At 41.6% G+C, this 15,057-nt stretch overlaps 2 protein-coding genes across 2 annotated transcripts in view; one reads left to right on the forward strand and one right to left on the reverse strand.

Moving 5' to 3' along the window:
* Window positions 1–939: 939 nt before the first annotated feature.
* LOC136444708 (succinate dehydrogenase cytochrome b560 subunit, mitochondrial-like) lies at window positions 940–8,082 on the reverse strand. The gene is made up of 5 exons (XM_066442396.1): window positions 7,871–8,082; window positions 5,550–5,650; window positions 4,457–4,533; window positions 2,435–2,566; window positions 940–1,350 (listed from the first exon to the last, which is right to left on the reverse strand). Exons 1-5 carry the CDS (start codon window positions 8,029–8,031, stop codon window positions 1,276–1,278), a joined length of 546 nt encoding a protein of 181 aa, XP_066298493.1. The 5' UTR covers window positions 8,032–8,082; the 3' UTR covers window positions 940–1,275.
* A 967-nt stretch (window positions 8,083–9,049) lies between these two features.
* LOC136444496 (solute carrier family 4 member 11-like) overlaps window positions 9,050–15,057 on the forward strand; it is a 71,182-nt gene continuing 65,174 nt past the window's right edge. The window contains exon 1 of the mRNA XM_066442062.1: window positions 9,050–9,252. The gene's annotated coding sequence lies outside the window, so the exon portion shown is untranslated. The remainder of the gene's footprint in view (window positions 9,253–15,057) is intronic.

Consider the following 15,057-nt stretch of genomic DNA (forward strand, 5'->3'; position numbering starts at 1 on the left):
GAAACTGTGTTTTCATGTTGATCTTCAAGTTCCTGCATCAGAGTGTAATGAACTCCAAAAGTGAGTTGCCAAAAGGTTGTTTTTAGAGAACCTTACTATACGACTATTCCCTACCTGGTCGTTACCAGACTGGGTTGCTTGTAGTCTGTATAACTCAAACTCCAGCTGTCTGGGGGTTTCTGTTAGTCTCTACCAGACTAACTACGCCAGGGTTTCACTTGCAGGCGAAATGTGATCTTCACTGTGGACTGATTCTACTGGCTAATTATTCCTTTTTCTGCCGAATTCTACGATTTCATACGCCCGTAAGAGGGCCTGGTGGAGGCTAGGTTTCTGTGGCTAGGTCCCAGGCTAAGGCGGGCAGGCCTCCAGCCTGGGGCGGTAACAACCGCGCAAACAAAATGATTTGTCTGTCAAAAATGATTATAGTCACTGTCAATTTAACTTAAACCTTTTAAAGTCCAGTGTGGGCTTAGACACATGCTATGGAGGTGATGTAAGGGAAAGTTACTCCTCTCCAAGCAGAGGAGGGGTTTCGGCTGGTTTTTGATGTGTTTTTAAGCGTTTTTGTCAGGCTTTCTACTTTGTCATACAAAAAATAATAGCCCGACAAAAACGCCTAAACACCAGCCAAAACCCCTCTGCTTGGAGAGTAGAAAGTTACTAGAGCATACTGACTAAATGTGATAGTAACTTACTGAGACTTACAAAGTTGTGATCTTTATTGACAACTGAACATAGAATCACATGCAAGCAGATACCAGAAAAGTAACGTGACAGGCCTAGGCCAGTTTCTTACATTCGGTGCAGCTAGGCATGTTGGGTAGGGCTGTTGGTGTGTATCTATTCAGACAAAATTAAAGAAGTCTTGAGATTAGATATAAATTTCTGATGTACCGAGCTCTGTACAAATCACATACACATACACACCTGCATGCATAGTACATGTACATGTGTCAACATGACATGAGTACAACACGTGCACAAATTCATACAGACATCAATCAAAGACCTTTCTTCTTACAGATAATTGCTTGGACACTTGTTCTTGTCTGGTATTGTTTTTAATGTATAGCATTTACCATAGTTTATTTGTGTATCTTCTGAGTGTGTTACAATATTAGATCAGCAATCAGAGACATCTTACAATGTAATAAACACATATGCACAAATAGCAACTCAAAAGCTCAACAATAATGTATATTTCTGTGCTATTTCTTTCCTTCTCTGACATTTATATAATTTCTCTAATCAAACATCTTCTGATCTCGAGCGTTACAAGAAGTAGAGCATGAGGTCAGCAAGGAGGAAGGAGCTGAGAAACACGAACCACCCCGACCTGTACAGGACCTGTGGGATAGAAGGGAAGTAGGTTAGAATTGTACATATAGTCAATATGTCTTTAGTGACCACTCAAGGGACTTGGAGTAAGAGAAGGCTAAGGTGACCACTAATGCTTGAGTCAAAACTCAATGGCACTAAAAGTCTTTGAGACAACCAAAAAGAGGCCACAACAGATTCGTATACCGGTAGTCCTTAGGTGGAGATTGTCAGACTTGTCTGTAGTGACCACTCAGGGGACACAGAAGACAAGCCGGTGATCACCACTAATGCTTGACTTAAGTCAATGGCAGAAAAAATTTTTAGGACAACCAAAAAGTGGCCACAACAGATACAGGTGGTCTTTATACAGAGGTTGCCACACTGACAGGTACAAGTTTTGACTATTTTATTTTGTTTATACCACTGCAATCGTATGTCATAAAGTCATAGTATAGCAAAATCCTAGTAAGTCTACGGTTTTTCCCTTCTCTTTTGCTAGATTCAAAACAATCAAGGAAATAGAACGAGCGGCACAAAACCGAAGGTCTCCGAAGGAGCATCGTTTGAAAGAAGAAGAAGAAGAATGGTTTTTATTGGTCAGAAATTACCCGCAATGGCAGCCTTTCCAGGGCTGAATTGATGCAGGGTTTACAGGTTTCACATAATACACAACATATACATATACATGTAGTACATATCTTATCCACACTTGCATTATGTGGAATTTTCGCAAGGGTCTGGGCGGCTGCCATTCGGCGCCACCGGGTGACCTCAATACGACCTTCCCCGACCGAAGTCAGGTACCCATTTACACCTGGGTGAAGTGAGGAAAGTCGTGTAAAGTGCCTTTCCCAAGGGCACAAGATCGGTGACAGGACAGGATTCGAACTCGGGACCCCTTGGTTCTGAGCCGAACACTCTGTTGTTTGCCAACCAATACAACACAGTGTTGTTTGCGGAACTAAGGTAAGGTCTTGATCGTAAAATATATTGCGTACTATGCCATTGGTAGTTAGTGGCTCCAATGACTGCAGGAAGAATACCGTAGTGAAGTATGCATGCATGCATAAAATCACTAATGGAGATCTTAACAAGACACATAAATAAGCACCTTCATGTTGAATCCGTAGCCTGCATCCCAGCTGAGATGGCGGACCCCGTTCATAGCGTGGTAGGCGATTGGCCAGGCCATGAACCACTTTCCCCCCAGGATCAGCCACGGGTGGATCTCTAGGCTTTTTATCTGTACAGGGGAATAAAAGGACTACAGTTCAGCAAACACACTTCAAGTTCAAGCATGTTACAGAACCTGGGTAGATCTCCAGGCTTTTGATCTGTACAGGGGAATAAAAGGACAACAGTTCAGCGAACACACTTCAAGTTCAAGCATGTTAAAGAACCTGGGTAGATCTCCAGGCTTTTGATCTGTACAGGGGAATAAAAGGACAACAATTCAGCAAACACACTTCAAGTTCAAGCATGTTAAAGAACCTGGGTAGATCTCCAGGCTTTTGATCTGTACAGGGGAATAAAAGGACAACAGTTCAGCAAACACACTTCAAGTTCAAGCATGTTAAAGAACCTGGGTAGATCTCCAGGCTTTTGATCTGTACAGGGAAATAAAAGGACTACAGTTCAGCAAACACACTTCAAGTTCAAGCATGTTAAAGAACCTGGGTAGATCTCCAGGCTTTTGATCTGTACAGGGGAATAGGCGTGGTAGGCGATTGGCCAGGCCATGAACCACTTTCCCCCCAGGATCAGCCACGGGTGGATCTCTAGACTTTTTATCTGTACAGGGGAATAAAGGGGCTACAGTTCAGCAAACACACTTCAAGTTCAAGCATGTTAAAGAACCTGGGTAGGTCTCCAGGCTTTTCATCTGTACAGGGGAATAAAAGGACTACAGTTCAGCAAACACACTTCAAGTTCAAGCATGTTAAAGAACCTGGGTAGATCTCCAGGCTTTTCATCTGTACAGGGGAATAAAGGGACAACAGTTCAGCAAACACACTTCAAGTTCAAGCATGTTAAAGAACCTGGGTAGATCTCCAGGCTTTTCATCTGTACAGGGGAATAAAGGGACAACAGTTCAGCAAACACACTTCAAGTTCAAGCATGTTAAAGAACCTTTGTAGATCTCCAGGCTTTTTATCTGTACAGGGGATAAAGGGAGTACAGTTCAGCAAACACACTTTAAGTTCAAGCATGTTAAAGAACCTGGGTAGATCTCCAGGCTTTTCATCTGTACAGGGGATAAAGGGAGTACAGTTCAGCAAACACACTTTAAGTTCAAGCATGTTAAAGAACCTGGGTAGATCTCCAGGCTTTTTATCTGTACAGGGGATAAAGGGAGTAAAGTTCAGCAAACACACTTCAAGTTCAAGCATGTTAAAGAACCTGGGTAGATCTCCAGGCTTTTTATCTGTACAGGGGAATAAAAGGACAACAGTTCAGCAAACACACTTCAAGTTCAAGCATGTTAAAGAACCTTTGTAGATCTCCAGGCTTTTTATCTGTACAGGGGACAACAATGCAGCAATCATGTGCCTTCACCAATATCACGTATTGGAAAATTCTGTACATGTTTTGAAGAAAAAGACTAATTGACTTGTGCAATGAACTGTAAGAAATATGAAAATAAACTTCAATTAAGAGTCCAAAAATAAACGGTATTCAAAGCCAGGGTTGGATCTCTAGACTTTAGATCTGTACAGGGTTTAAAGGACTACAGTTAAGCAACAACTTGCCTTCAATTGATAAAGATGTATGTGTCAGAAAATTCTGTTCCTTTGGAAATGATTCAGTGAAATATAGGAAAAATCAACATGCACTTCAGCTACAAAATTCAAATAAGCAGTAGATACAAAACGAGAATAAATGTTGCTGTTCTACATATAATATTACAAACTATCTTACAAGTTATGCCAAAAATGGTTAATCAAGCAACTGGATAAAATCCAGTAGCTTGAGAAACTATTTTTGGCGTATCTTACTACCTGGATGTATAACCTTCATCAAAGTATCTTACAAGTTGTTGAATATCTTCAGATATTTTTTCCTAAGTACATGAAGCTTGGTACAGAAAAAGTCAATAAAGAAGCAAATCTTGAAAAAGATCTTGCATACTCACAAAGCTGATGATGGTCGGGAAGTCCCAGCCCAGCAGGGGGTTCACCACAAGCATCCCCATGGAGAATGCATACACAACTGGAACACAGGTGGCATACCATCAAGATACATTTATTTATTTCAGCATTATTACATCACATGATGCAAACGGTTTGTCCGGGAAACAGGATACATGTCCTTTGTAATCCCAGTCCGGGTAAAAAACAACAACAGGGAATAGAATTTCAACAAACCAAAACCTGGTGGGATCCACGTAACAATAATAATGGTAACACTAATAATAATGATAATAATGATAATGATAATAATATACATGTAATGATGTATGGAACATAGGTGTGATACATTCAGGTCAATTACATTGCTTGTCTCTGGAATGTTATCCAAGATCTACTATAAGTCAGTAGTTATATCTTACCATTATGTATCAGTTAACTTATAGATAATAGCTAATTCTTCCCACACCTGGTAATCTTACTCTCTTAAGTCATCTCACATATCTTCAGTGCATTTCTACCAGCGTAATTGTTTATTTACGTGATGTGATTTTTGTGGCAGAGACTGCCATTCTCGTATAGGGCTGTTTAGCCATAGTCGATGCTGTAGGGCTGTTGTGAATTAGGATTTTACCATGGTCAATACTGACCGACGGAGGCCATATGACAATTGTTTATTTCATAGGAGACTCATGTCAGTTTTTAGGTCTATCAAAAAAGAAAAGAATGAATAACGTGTGTACATCTGTAGTAGAGACCTGTGTAGCCCAAGGGCTATTGATACAGTGATGGGCACTGACCCTATACACCAAAAGGAGTATGAAAGACTAAACTTCACTAACTAAGGTGACTTGTACTTTTGTAGGTCTACAATAATCTCCAAGCAAATCTAACGGTTGCAAATTCCGTATCCAACTGGCAAATGAGTGCCGGTTGAATACTGTCTTTGTAGACCTACAAGCTAAGTCACCTTAGTTATTGAAGTTTAGTCCTTTAGTTTTTTAACTCCCTTTGCCAGTTGGATACTGTCTTTGCAACCGTTAGATCTGATTGGAGATTAGGTCTACAAAAAGCATGTTGAAAAGTGTGTATACGTACATCCAGCCATAGCAGCGCCGGTCCCCCGATGTGTGATGGACAGCATGGCAGTCAGCTGGGGCTTGTAGATGGTCAGGTGGGGCGACATCGGACGCTTCCTCCTAAACACGCAAAAAGTAAAAAAAACAAAGCAGTCAGTAACAAAGATTAGGTTTTGCTTACATCAAAGTTACAACTACAAGATTTTTTTCGAAACAAATCTTTTAGCTCCTCCAGGTGAGGCAACAACGGATGCTTCTTCCTAAACAGGCAACAATAAACAGGGGAGTCTGTCACATGGGGGTCCCGTGTTCGAGGAGGTGCCTCGAGTGAGTTACAACAGCCTCATTACTCACATATGGCACCTACTGGCTGAAATAATACAACCTGGTGAATTATTATGTACATGTTTTGCACGCAAGAGTTTTATAAGTCAAAACAAATCTAATCATCTGATGAAATATATCAGTTTCAGGTCTAGTTGGTGGCATGGGACACTTTTTCCTCAACCGGCATGAAAAATTGGCGGTATATATGATAACGATATATCATTTCCCACCAAGGGGAGTGATAAATTCAGAGATTGGATTGTCTGTATGATGCATGAGGGCCTGCATGCCCCTTTTACGTAGAGCGTAATCGGCCTTTTAATTTTACGTAGAGCGTTGCCGACCACTCCATAATTTAGCGTAGAGCGTAGGGGGGGCTTTCTGAATTCAGCGTAGAGCGTAGGGAGGCTTTCTGAATTTAGCGTATTACGTAGCCGGCCCTCCGAATTTAGCGTAGAGCGTTGTCGGGACCCCCCCATGCAGGCCCTCTTGCATGTCCACATGTTTCTGCAGTGCAGTGTCTGTATGTTTTCCCTGATGACGATTATCACTGAGGGGGTGAAGTCTGCCATCTCTGCTTGCCTTGCTAGCCTTCGTTTGCAGGACTGTCCCCTCACCCCCTCACATAACAACACAGAAAAATTACTATAAAGCTACCTACCCCCATTTCGTTCTGGTATATCCCAAAATTATATATCCAGTCTTATGTGATATAACTCTATTTCTCTGTTAGATAATATAACGGGGGTTGCCCTACCTTAGGACGCGCCCTAACTTAGGACGGATTTTTTAGTGATCTTGTTATGCATAAGTACGCCGTGTTTGTGTCCACTGACTATGCTCATAAGGAAGATAAATAAACCAAGTCCATGCACATAATTTTTATTTGCATTCAAAACATATGTGTACATATTCATTTCTTGTTTTGTCGAGAATGGTATTTTGACAATAATGATGGCAACGCTGAGTAGAGGGTCACTGCGTAGCTAGACGGCCCGGCACCTAAATATACGACCTGTGCCAAGCAGATACATAAGTCACACAGCTATCATACACATAAGAAAAATAATTTCATAAAACACTAAAAATTTGGGTCTTTAAGTGTTTGTTGAGAAGAAAACCGACCAATGAAAAACAACGTAAACATTGCTGTCGTCTGACGACGTTGTTTTCCCGCCATTTTTTTGGGCCGCGATGGTGGCGGAACGTTTCAACGCACAGTTTTGTTACGCTCTAACATGTGATTGGTACCGTCTATGAAAAGGAAACTGAATACAGAGATGGCGAAGATGTTTCCCAATAAGTAGACGGAGTATTGTTGATGTAAGCGGTGTCGTTTTTTCGTAATGATTTCGTAAGTCGGGCCGCATTCAATACGTACGTCGGGCCGCGTAGTAGTCTATTTCCCGTGGGAACATGAGCTGGGATGCGCTAGATATAGCCCTTCTCACATGACGTTAGAAGTGCACACAGTCAAAATTTTCCGGTCAAAAGAAAGCTAGAATATAGCAGACTTCAAGCCTTATTTACATTTCCCTAACTTTATCACCAACTTCCGAAGAGAGCAAAATTACCAAAGCGTACTAAGTTAGGCACACTATCTGGCGTAGCACTAAATCAGAAGGTACATTCGTGAAAACGTCTCACAGCGTTTGCCGCTTGTAACTCGGAGCGTGAAGGGCCCATGAACATTATGAATACATTTCTTGTCCATGTATGTTTTTTAGATGAATGTGTTCAAAATTCATTCATTAAAACATGACCATTCTCTGACAACCAGCAATGGAGCGCCGTGAGTTCGAGCGCGTAAAAAAACGTCCTATGTTTGGGCGACTCCCGTTATCATCAACTGTAATCACAGCCCTGTAAACGTACGTTGAGTATCTTAATGTGAAAATTCATACTAAAGGCACCGTAGAAAGTTCAAATATATAGAAAAACATGTTTTAAGAGCGACACGACATCTTGAGTAAGAACCCTTAAAAAAACTATAATGACCCCTACACAACTTACTGAGCATTTTTGTCCCAGAATTTCGCCATTTCTTCCTGTGCAGTTGTTGTCATCGGTGCCACCAGTCTCGAAGACAAGGCTGCCGATCTTAAGGGCGCAGACAACATCCCCAGACGGGAAATCGCCGCAGAATTCCGAACTAAAAGCATAGATAACGCCATGGTTTTTATGGTTCACCTTGCCAGGATCCCACTAACACTGCATCAAAACGGTAGATATTATATAACTACAGTTTCGTAAATTATTCGGCCAAAAAGGATTAAGTATACAAATAATGCAATAGATAAAAATATTGTTGATTACTATATAAGCTTTTTGATCGTTGAATTCGACTTTTAAAAGTAAAAGAATCTTTTATCGCGTTTAGCTGCTATTGATGCTCCAAGGTCAGTCTGACGGTCTCACAGCGACATCTAGCGATCAGTTTTCATACAGCATGTATCTGCTGTGCTTGGCAACAGTGTACGAGCGTCCTCTAGCGATATACTTGAGAACTGCAACATAAATACCGATGTTGAAACTGCTGCCCTTTGTCATTTGAGCACTTTCCACTGACTCAGATTCTCTCACTCTTTTCATTTGCTCAACTGAGGAATTTGACATATGCTTTTGTTTTAGTTACAGTTTCCTGGCATATAATGCAGGCAACATAATAAGCGTAAAACATGTCTGACATTGAATAACTGTACTATTGCCTTTCATATTTATTATATATGATCACATATATCTTGCAAATGCCTCAGCATTTAAGAAAGTCTGTCTCATAAATCATTTTGCCAAACAGGGTGCAAAAAAAGGTTTGATAAAAGCCACAGACCAGTACTTTGATGGTAACATAGCTTGAAGATCCTTAGAGCTTTGAGTTTTATTGAGAACAAAAGACTTTTTGTTTGAAGCTTCTTGGGTGAGAGCTTTAGGCGACACGCTGGCAGAATATAGGATCATATAGGACAACCCAGTCCTGCCTATCAACGTACTTTCATCTCTATCTGCGCAGGAGTTACCTAGTGACCAATCTCTTTTGGTTGCTCAGGTATTAAAGGGTCTTTGATAAAGGAGGTCTGGTTGATGAAAAGAATTGTGTAGACATTGGCAAAGGTTCAAAGTCCTTTTAGAAATTCCTCGCCCCATAGTTGGCCAGTTCGTGCTATTTTTTCACCAACAGGTAGTCTGGAAAATGCTATCAAACCGATCCCACGTTTGTTTAATCAAGGTAGAACCCGTTTGTGTAATTTGATGCGCACGTCATGACGGAAGTACACAGGAGCAGACCTAGTAACCTTTGACCCCCTTACCGAGCGGCGGCTACACCGGACATTGATGAAATCGCGCGCGAGACGGAAGCAAAACCGAGAAATCACCAGTCGCTGCTAGATCTACAGGTAGGCCTTTAATATTTCCAGTTAGAAATATTTCTTCCTTAAACACTTGTTATGAAGATACGATTACTAGGAATGTGAAAGTGACAGGCTGACTAGTTCTTGTGTTAATTGCGTAAGCGCAGTCCAAGCCGCCGGCTACACGTGTGACGTAAAAAGTGTACACTAGCGCCCCCCTCCCCATAGAAACGCCGGTTTTCTTGTCTAGACACCGGCGTTGCATTTTTTACGCGATGATTGTGCCACGATTAAGTCACAAAAATGGTTCAGGTATGCATTTATAATCCTGAAATATTTTGCGACGTAAAACGCCCCATATACGATGAGTCATCGCTTTGTGCATTATTTCGCCGGCTTTAGAGTTGAGGGTATGTTAGGGTTTCCAAGAGATCGGTTTTTCATGACAACGGTTCTCTTACGATCTTCTGTGACTTGTTTTTCTGCTGTTTTGCACCTTACTATCTTTAAGGTATCTATAGAATCCTGTTGTAGTCCACAAAGAATGCGAAAACGGGCTTTAATCTTCACAACCCAACTCTTATCAGCATTTTATGACCTCTTTGATGACCCTCCAGTTTTCCATGAAACAGCTGTGATTGCGTCATAGATATGCAAATTAGCAAAATGGCAACAAAGGGAAGCTTCCGCTGCTATCCTGCGCGTGCGCTATTGGGAATTGAATAAGTATGTGTCCTTCGAGCAAATGTTTTCATCGGAAAGTTCATGTCTATATGCATAGTATATATAGAGGTCACATTCCTTTGTATGTTGTAAAGAACGCAGCGCATTTTTGCACGGGGGATTCCAGCAAATTAAAGTATAACGTTACATGTAGCGTTGAATATTTAATCTTTCTCCCAATACATTCGCAATGTGTTCTTGACAATTGATCGGTGACATCTGGACCAACTCATACGAACGTGTAGATGAATGTGGTAAGGACAACCAAATAGTAAATACATGTACTGTTGATGGTAGGTGCATTTGTATATTCTGAGGTTGGCTAGTTGGGTAACTTAGGTTAGACATTGTACATTTATATGTCAGCTGAACAAATAGATTTAAAAAAACAAACAAATTCTGCTGTAGTACCAAAATCGACCTTGACTTGACCAACCATACCCACTTACCAAATATCATCATAATCCATTTAGAGGTTCTTGAGTTATGCTCACTACAATAGTAGAAACACAAACACACAGACAGACACACACACACACACACACACACACACACACACACTCACACACACACACACACACAAATTATATCTCCATTTTTCACGGAGATGATAAGTTAAAGAATAGATAGATAAATAAACCAAAGACTAACATGACTAAAGTCTCCCTAAATGGGAACATAGCTTTTCTCTGAGTTGTTTTTCTTACTTCAAGAATTCTTGTCACATTTTAGTCGTTAATTTTACTGCCCACCGAACTCGACACAGGGCTCCACTTTAGTACACCAGCTTAGACACACGGAATGAACCGGTTAAACCGCTCGGTGCGTTTGAGCTCGCCCACGTTTATTAAGCCAGGTAAGGAAAATGCGTAGCGGAAAGTTACAATCTTCTCCCTGAATATCTGCTTTAAAACGAGTCGTTCACATCGTGAAACCTAGCCTCCACCAGGACCTCCTACGGGCGCATGGATCGTAGAATTCGTCAGAAAAATGAATAAATTAGCCAGTAGAGCCAGTCCACGCTGTAGCCGGCGTAGTTAGTCTGGTAGAGACTACGTACAACCGATCAGAGACACATGGAAACATATATGCCTCTAGGGTCATATTTAATGTATTTTTTAATGTTTGAGCCCAGGGTCATCTGAAAAGCAGATCCGTGGATCTGAGATGGACCCTGGTAAAATAAATAACTTGATTGAAATTGACATTGATTTTTTTTCGAATCTCTCCAAACATGAATTAAAGTACTAGCAGTACTAATACTGTAGATGTAACGTTACTGTTAGTTTTTATTTTCTCTGCACATTTCTGCTTCTTTCTGATAGTTAATTTAACTGTCACGGAATTCGGCATAGGGCTCAACGTTTTGAGACCAGCTTTGGCACTTAATGTGGTATAGATAATTATATATTGTCGCCCACTCGCACGCATGAAGCAGAGTTTCCCCACACAGCTCAATGCGTCTGAGTTCGCCCGAGCTCTCTCTATTTTATGGGGTGGATTTACCGGTAAGGACGGCGGGAAAATAGGCACCTAAGCCGGTAATGATAAGTTATGTACGGATTTGGAAGTTGCAGTGAAAAAGTCCGCTATAGCTAAGTCTAGCGACTTGTCTGTCTTTGCGGGCAACAATCGACGCTCCCAGCTGAATTGAAAGATGGATTTTGTGACGGCGTTCATCCTTTTTTCCATTCTTCTTCTCTTTTTTCCCTGTTTTATCGTCGATATCACTGCATGCATGCAACCATTGATGAATGTAAAAAGTTCCCGGTGGTTCAAAGAATGTCCTTTCGCTTTACAGAGTTTTGTTAAGTTACAGCGCGGTCTCATTCGTCGTTCACATGTACGGTTGAGCTAGGAAAGGAAAGTGATCTCAAACCAGTTTAGCTCAAATGAACTCACTGAACAGATGAGCTAATCTTCCACTGGTCGTGACAGAGAAGACAGACGCTATACACAGTATCTACAAGTCCATTGTACCGGGGAAATTCCTCTAGCTCTTTCTGACAAGCACAATGAACAGTGGACCACGGCTTAACGTCCCGTCCTAAGGTCTGCGACCCTTTCCGGTAGCGTGCATGTCGGGTGAGCGACACAGCCGGGATCGAACCCGGGGCTTCTAGTTCATGAGGCAAGATCGCTAACCACTGGACTACGCACGCTACCTGAGCTTTGCCTGTATTGTAATCATACGTGTGTGCGTTCTGTGTTTTTATGAATCCATGAAGAATAGTTTAGATATTCCCCAGTGGATTTGTGATAAAACATCAAACGACGATCGTGTGACGAGCGTAGCCTCTACCAGGCCCCACAGGTCACTGGGAAAAAATCGTAAAAATTTGCCAAAGTTAGTCCGCTATAGAAGTTACAGTTTGCGACCTCTCGTGGATGGCATATTGGACCCTCTCTCAGTAGCCGCCTCCTTATCATAATCTCCAAGCAGATCTAACGGTTGCAAAGACCGTATCTAACTGGCAAAAGGAGTTTTTATTGCAACCAAATAAACTGTCTTTGCAACAGTTAGATCTGCTTGGAGATCTACATTGTATTCACTCTATTTGGCCAATTTCGATTATTTTTCCAGCCATCCGCGGGGCCTAGTAGAGCCTACGACGAACGTGTCCTGACCATAAGTCAATTCGTTAACCAAAGTGCGTCCATATCGGGTAGTGTTGCTATTACTTGATACACTCCCACGAAACGTCAATAATTTGAAGTTCAAGTTCTGTCAGTTGCCTTCCTGACTTGACGAGACGACGTCATGTGATGACGCCGTGTGACGTCACGCGTGGTTTCGGTGGGAAACCCACGTTGCGGCAAAATCACGGAGGGGAATAATTGGTTAGTTCCGGGGCTTCGAGTTTACCCCTAGGCCGCCCCCATAGTTAGACCTGCCGGCACACATCGTCGCTTCGGATTAGAACAAGGATAACGATTTCTTTACAGCTCAGTCTTGGTCTTAACTTCACTAAAGAATTTTAAATTCAACTTGTGCTAAACAAGTAGTTCAGTTGAACAGCAGTAAAAGAACATGTGTCATGTTTAGTCATCAGTACTACGCCCTATGCTATGTTCAATTTGTCCCAAAATTTATTACAAATTTGGCATTGGAATGTAACTTTTTCAAATACCCTTGTCGTTCCGAACTGATGCATGATACAGTGATAACGAAGTCTCGTCTGACTACTGATGGTAGGCGGGTTTATCAACAGTAATTTTGAGTGATTGAAGAAATCTCCGACGTACACTGATAGAGAATTCATCAGATACTGGTGATGTTACGAATATATTACTTTTTGATATGGGAATATGATATGAGATTGAAGAATTTGAGGTATAGGACATGCAGTGGGTTAAAGGATTAAAGAAATATAGGGCGTCGCTGATGAAAAAAATTATTTTAAAAACTGAAGTATCAATGAATATATTAGTAGCAGGCAGGCGCCAAGATATTGATAAGAATTTAAGCGGCATCCAATTTAGGAGGCTGCGATTAAATCACGCCTTCAGAACGCTGGCTGGGTGAAAAATGCACAAACAACCGAGGGTCACCAGACTAATTTGAAACACACACACACACGCACAAACAAACAAAAAACACGTACGCACACGCACAGGACAAAACAGAACAATAGTTGTGGTAAAGTAATGAATACTAGTAGAAAACACAACCCTTTATTCCTGGCTGATGGCGGTTATATAAAGTACATCTGAAACAGCCATCCCCACCGGCGGTGTGTTTATGTGTATTAATATTCCCGTTTTAATCCGAGTGGGAACGTGAGTGCGCAACAAATACAGAGAAAGCTTCGGGCGTAAACACGTATCACCGTGGTTAGAACCGACAGGTGTTCGGAGACGGAGCGGTGGATCTGACTTGTCTGACAGGTAGATAGGTAGGTGCGGTTGGAAAGGCAGTATTTTTTAGTTTTGAAGAATTATAAGAATTATAACAACGACACCCACATTTTGCAGGTAGTGTGGCTTATTATTTCCATGAAAAATGGAGATATAGTTTTGGGTGTGTCTGTGTGTGTGTTTGTCTGTCTGTTTGTGTTTCCGCACGGCTGTAGTCAGCATAACTCAAGAACCTCTTGATGGATTACGATGATATTTGGTATGTGGGCAGGTTTTGTGAAGCCGAAGTTCAAGGTCGATTTTGGGCCCCCCCTGGTATGCGACCTTGGTACTGCAACAGAACTTCCATTTTTCTTCAAGCAGAGGTTTCGGTCGGGTGGGGTTGGAGTGTCCGGTGTGTTTAACGTTTCTATGAGAAGGGAGAGAAACGTTAAAAATCCCGGACACTCCAACCCCACCCGACCGAAACCTCTGCTTGGAGAATAACTGTGGCTGCCTGTGTTATACAAGCTCGGCTCAATTAGCTACTCTACAAGCGGAGGTTAGACTGCGCCACAGTGGTTACTGCGTAGCGTTATAAGAAACAACTATCAGGACATAAACAGAAATAATCAGGGTTTTAAAGCGCAAACAGACTCCCTCTGTGTCCCTCCTACACGTGAAATCACTGAAATGTGATTATCTCACAAATAGGCTAATGCAGTAATGGTATAGTGACCCAGCCGTTTATGACCGTCTGCGTGCAAGAATGCTGATTGGTCTGTCCGCGTTGTAAAAATAACGTAATTTATATTCAATTATGCTCCCTTTCTCGGAAAAATAGGGCAGAGTAGAAATGGAAAAAACAAGCTGCTGTTATCCCACCCTAAGGGCTGATTACATTGTTTTTAATCAATTTAAGGCGGCCAACTTAACACCCCATTCCACTCGTGCTTCGGTCCCATTTCCAATCCGGGGCCTGGCCGGGCTGTTTGCAAAAACGAGAAATAAAAATTGAATATCAAGAAAATACACAATATATGGTAGGAGTATTTTTCTAAAAGGTTTTGTGTCTTTTGTTGTCTTTTAAATCATATTTTTCGTTCCCACAGGCCGCCCGGCCGGGCCCCGGATTGGAAATGGGACCGAAGCATAAGAGCGGCGACCTAAAATCTGACATAGCGCTCAACGAATTCCATAGATAAGAATCGAATCTTTTTACGCTTTGTGTATTTTGTTGTCTTTGCAGTTATACTTTAACATTTTGTATGATATTCCAATTATGAAATC

The sequence above is a fragment of the Branchiostoma lanceolatum genome, chromosome 11, assembly GCF_035083965.1.
Source record: "Branchiostoma lanceolatum isolate klBraLanc5 chromosome 11, klBraLanc5.hap2, whole genome shotgun sequence".
In the NCBI taxonomy this organism is placed as follows: domain Eukaryota; kingdom Metazoa; phylum Chordata; class Leptocardii; order Amphioxiformes; family Branchiostomatidae; genus Branchiostoma; species Branchiostoma lanceolatum.